This window comes from Lathyrus oleraceus, chromosome 7 (assembly GCF_024323335.1).
Source record: "Lathyrus oleraceus cultivar Zhongwan6 chromosome 7, CAAS_Psat_ZW6_1.0, whole genome shotgun sequence".
Lineage (NCBI taxonomy): Eukaryota > Viridiplantae > Streptophyta > Magnoliopsida > Fabales > Fabaceae > Lathyrus > Lathyrus oleraceus.
In genome coordinates this window covers 192,959,748-192,965,140 of record NC_066585.1, presented here as the reverse complement: position 1 = coordinate 192,965,140, position 5,393 = coordinate 192,959,748, and the positions used below count along the sequence as shown (strand labels likewise).

General features: G+C 30.1%; 1 protein-coding gene across 1 annotated transcript; it reads right to left on the bottom strand.

Annotated features, from left to right (window-relative positions):
- Positions 1-812: 812 nt before the first annotated feature.
- On the bottom strand, positions 813-4,978 carry LOC127102852 (uncharacterized). Its single transcript, XM_051040178.1, has 2 exons — positions 4,333-4,978; positions 813-1,114 (listed from the first exon to the last, which is right to left on the bottom strand). The coding sequence occupies exons 1-2, from the start codon at positions 4,976-4,978 to the stop codon at positions 813-815; spliced, it is 948 nt and encodes a 315-aa protein (XP_050896135.1).
- Positions 4,979-5,393: the final 415 nt, after the last annotated feature.

Here is a 5,393-nt window from a genome sequence, read left to right as displayed (position 1 = left end):
AAATGATACTTAGTCTCAAAATGCTTGCTTCTTCCATGCAACACTGGTTTCTTAGAAAGATTGATTGCAAACTTGTTATCAATCATCAACTTCAGAGGCTTGTTTACCTTGATCTTCATATCCTGCAGTAAATTCAAAAGCCAAATAGCTTGACATGCAATCACAACACCTGAAATATCTTATGCTTCATAGGTTGACAAAGCAACAACTGACTGCTTCTTGGAATACCAAGCAATAGGAATTCCCAGATACTTAAACAAATATCCAGAAGTAATTCTTCTGTCAACTCCGTCTCCACATCAATCAGAGTCCGAGTAATACATCGGTTTTGACTTAACTTTTTCACCAGAAGAGAATAAAACTTCATACTTCAGAGTCCCCTTAATATACCTCAAAATCCTGACAACAACTTGGTAATGAGACCACTTCGGTTTACACATAAACCTACTAACCATTCCAACTATATAGTAAATGTTAGGTTTGGCGTTGCACAAATACCTTAGAGAGTCAACCAACTGCTTAAAAGTTGTGGCATCTACATCATCACCTTTAGAATCAGAATCTAATTTGTAATTTTTTTACGGTGTGACAACAACCTTACAATTTAGCAGGTAAAATCATTTTAGAAGCTCAAGTTCATTTTTCATGGCCTTCAACCACACTTTCTTATTGAGCACTTCTTCAACATTGAGTGGTTCAAAGTCTACTAACATGGCACACTAGATGACTTCTCCTTCAGAGTCTATTTCAGTATCTTGCAGCATATCAAACTCTACAAACTTTCTTGGGATGTTTATGATTCTTTATGATCTCTAAACTTGTTTAGAATCCCCTTTTGATTCTAGAACATTATCGGATGCTTGACCGCCCTCAGAAGTTGGACCACCTTCAAAGGCTCCACCTTCAAAGATTTGATTACCTCCAGATTCTGGATCATCATCAGAATCTGGATCAGAATCAGATTCACCTTCAGAATCAGACTTGCCTTCAAAGTCTTCTTCATCTTCATAGTCACTTTCAGAGTCTGACTCATCTTTATCTTTAGAGTCATCTTCTAACTCTGACTCGTCTTTAGAACCCTCATATTCTGACTCTTCTTCAGAACCTTCAGATTCTTACTCATATTCAAAATTAGACTCGACTTCAGATTCAGAGTCATCTTCTGACTCTGACTCATATTCAGAGTCTCCTTCAAAATCAGAAAATGTCAATCGCACAGGTTCATCATCATCAGATTTATAAGCCATCAATAACACAGGTTCATCATCATAATCTCCTCTAGCTATGTTTTCTTCTTCTGACTCCCTTTCCTTGTTTGACTAACAGTCATTCGCAAAGACTACCATGTATTTTCTTGGCCTCTAACAAAGACTAATTTTGGTCCTTCTTGACAAAATAAGCTTTCAGAGCATGCCCTACCTCTCTCTCAAAGGTTCTTTTAGTCAGATGCAACTCTTGCACCTCTAGACTGATTTGCAGCTCTTCTATTCTCATGATGCTCAGATCCTTAGAATGTTCAATTGCTACAATAATGTAATCAAACCGAGGAGTAAGAGATCTAAGTACCTTCTCAATGATACTATCTTCAGAGAATGTTTCTCCACGCGATTTCATCCCATTTGTGATCATAATCACTTTAGAGATGTAGTTAGGTACCTTCTCATTATTCTTAATACTGGGATTCTCATACTGCTTATGTAAATACTAAATCTTTACCTTCTTCACTGATGCATCACCACCGTAGCACCGTACCAGTATGTCCCACACAACCTTCATCGTTGTTGAATCAACTATTTTCTCAAACACGTTCACATCCACACACTGATGGATGTAGAACAACACCTTATGATCCATCTTCCTCAAATCATGTTGAGCATTTCTTTGCGTATCTGTTGCATTTATCAGAAGTGCAACCAGAATGTAACAGTCGTTGATGAGATCAAGAACATATTGAGCGTCAAACAACACACACATCTGAATCATCCAACGGTTCCGGTTCTAACCATCGAACACTAGAAGCTTGATACTCAGATTACTGTCTCCGTTCATCTTCAACCTTGTGCAAAATTCAGATCTCACAAAACACTAGTGTTTCCCAATCTTGGAGAATCAAGAAATGTGATTTTGTTACAATTCCAATCAAATTTTTAACGCTAACTCAAGAAACGAAATCAATCACACAACGCCTCACCGTTCAGTCGTGTTTCCTCGTGTTTCCCTGTGGATCTGAACCGGAGCTCTAGATACCAATTATTGGTGCACAAAATAAAGAAGATGAAGATGAGAGAAGAGAGAATAATAAACTTTCACTACTATGCTAAAACGGTTACCCACACACGGCACTACAATACTTAGTGAATACAACTGTTGACAACTACAGTACTATATATACACAAATTATAATGCCACATAGACAATTTACTAATCTACACTAGAAAGGTTAAACTTAACAAAGCAAATACTACTAATACTGAAAATGAATTATTTCTAACAAATGAAAAGTGTTAGGGTATCAGCGTGAAGCACAAAAATTTGTTGTTCTTGATTGAGTATGGTGATTGGGGAAAATTTGGTTTTTGAGTTGGCGAATGGTTGTAATGATGAAGGAGATGAATGTAATAGGGATGAGCGTGATTGTTAGAAAGGCGACGAAGGTATGAATGTGTCTGAGATGGTGATATAGTGATTAAAGAGACACAATATATTTTGGGAGAAGAATATTCAATATTCAATATTCAATAATTTTGTTTTATATATTAATATTGTTTTATACATTAATATAATTTAAAAATATTAATATTGAATGAATAAATGATTAATTAACTACTTATCATTAATGGTGCATTTGATTGGACATGAGAACTTCTTTTATACTTTGTCTGATGCAAAAACTTATTATAGGACATGATAAAATATATGACAAGGAAGATGACAAAAACATAAAAAAAATTTGCTCCCTATAAATCACGGGACAACTTTTTGTCCCAAACACAAATTATCAAAAAATATTGAAATACAATTTTTAATATCTCTCTATTTAATATTTTGATTATAAATATAATATTAATATTTTATTTATTAATAAAAAATATTACAATAAAATTATATTATTTTTGTCTGATGTAAAGTAAAAAAAAATTCTCTCTTCGTTATTTTTCTTCTTCTCACTGTTTAGTATTTTATTTCATGAAAATCAATATTTGTATATCAATAAAAATATTATAGTAAAAATTCTATTATTTGGTACAAAGATATATTAAACAAAATAGATAAAAGTTGTCCGGTATATCGATCATCAAACACAATATAATATAAAAAATTGTCTTGTACTATTTTGTAGTGTCTATGTCCAATAATTCTTATTTTACAAAGAAATACACCCTAATATTATTAAATTTTATTTTATACATTAATATTGTAATTTTTTATTTTTATACATTAATAAAATAATTTATTCATCTAAATAATTAATTTACAACATTAATTAATTGTAATTTTTTAATTTAATAATTTATATTATTGTTATTATATAATATTATAAAAGTAATTTTAACTTTTTAAATATATGACATTGAAAAAGGTTTTTGTCGTAGAGATATATAGGCTCTGCCATGTCAACTCCACATCACAAGTTTAATTGTTAACTATATAATAGTGAGGGGGGCAATCAAAAGAAGAAATATGAAGAAAAAAAAGATTTTGTTTAAAGAAAATTAAAAAGTTATAAAAATTAAAATAGAGAAATTAATTTTAAAAAAACAATTAAAAATTAAAATAGTAGAATTAAAACTGCATTTAACTCTTTAATTTATTAAATTCATCCGTGCAAGCATGGTTTACAATCTTGTTTAAAATAAAAAATGAGTAACTATCACATTCATCTTTTTATACAAATTGAAAGCATAAAATCAAATTCACAAACACTTTTCTTATAAAGTTAAGGGTTAAAAGAAATTTTACCCTAAGTTTTATTTTCTTCTCTTTAATTTTTTTATAATCTACTTTTTATTATAATATATATTAAATGATGTGGCAGAAAAATAAACCACAACTCTTTCAAATTGCATTAGTACAAAGACAAATGTCACTCTAATGATTAGAATAATATTTTTTAATAATTATTTTATATTGGATAGTCACATAATAAAAATTTAAATTATTATATTATAACAGTAAAAAAATACAACAGTTATAGAAAAAACTAAAACTCGTCCAAATAAGGGATACAAATATCTTTAACTCTAAAATTAATTATAATTAAAGATCAAAATATTTTAAGAAACAAAAGTACAAAGATTATAACAACTATTTCCATAAATGTTTATAGAAGACCTCGACACAATGGACAAGTGTAAGTTGATGAGCGATTGATGCATTGTTGAATCCATGAGCCAATACAATTTTTATGAAAAACATGCGAGCATTTGGTACGAGCTAAATCTGATTTAATGCAAAACTCCTCCAAACAAATAGGACATTGTTCGATTGAGTCACAAAAAGGATAACAGTTTTCTAATTTCTCCATCAAATCAACAACTTGTTGAGCTTGACCATAATCATCTTGATTTCTAAAATCTTCTTCCTCCTCTTCAATTGATGTTATGGCAGAAAGACGCACATTCAACTCTAATATATCACGATTTTCATAGTTGTGTGCAACTATTTGTCTAGCAAATTCTTCAAGATTTGGTAGAACCGTATATAATAAATCATCTGGCACAAAAGAAAATTCGGCGTATAAAACACCATTATGATCTCCTTCCAAACCATTACATAGAATTTCAATAGGAATCGCTACAACTCTTTTGATTGTAGTTGTAAAATCGGGCATAAAGGTTGTGGCATCGGATTGAGAAGGTACAATTGTGTGGTTGAACTCAAAATCAATGCAAAAGCATTTTCTAAAAACATGAATATTATGTGAAGATTCAATTCTTTCGCTAGGTAAATACGCTTCAAAGTTGAAGAAGGTTTCCATGACAAACTAGTGATGAAGATGAAGTGTTTTTGGACAAAATATTTAAAAGAAAGTAGAATATAAACTACAAGTTCTTTTGGGTTTAAGATTTTGGTTCAATCTATTTGATATGAATTGTTTCTATATATAAGGCTAGAGCTTGAGTTTTTATATCTATAACATTGATTTGATTTAACGATCTAATCATTTAAATTTTTATATCTTATTTAGATTTATTGTTTAAGAAAATCTTGTTTTGATTTACTTGGTAAAAACCGTACTTATATATATATGGCAAAAGTTAGGTTTCATTATTTAAATTCTTATATTGTTTCGATACTAATAGAATAAATATTTTTCTATTTAATTAAGTATTAAATATTAGGTATGTATCTAAAGAGATTGGATAAGGGAAAAAACAAACTAATAATTCAGT

Bases quoted from the DNA above. Each gene is read 5' to 3' on its own strand.
- LOC127102852 (XM_051040178.1), bottom strand. From the start codon at position 4,978: ATGGAAACCTTCTTCAACTTTGAAGCGTATTTACCTAGCGAAAGAATT. The intron at 1,115-4,332 runs GTCTTCTATAAA...AATATGAGTAAG, and splicing joins CACTTGTCCATTGTGTCGAG to AATCTGAAGGTTCTGAAGAA.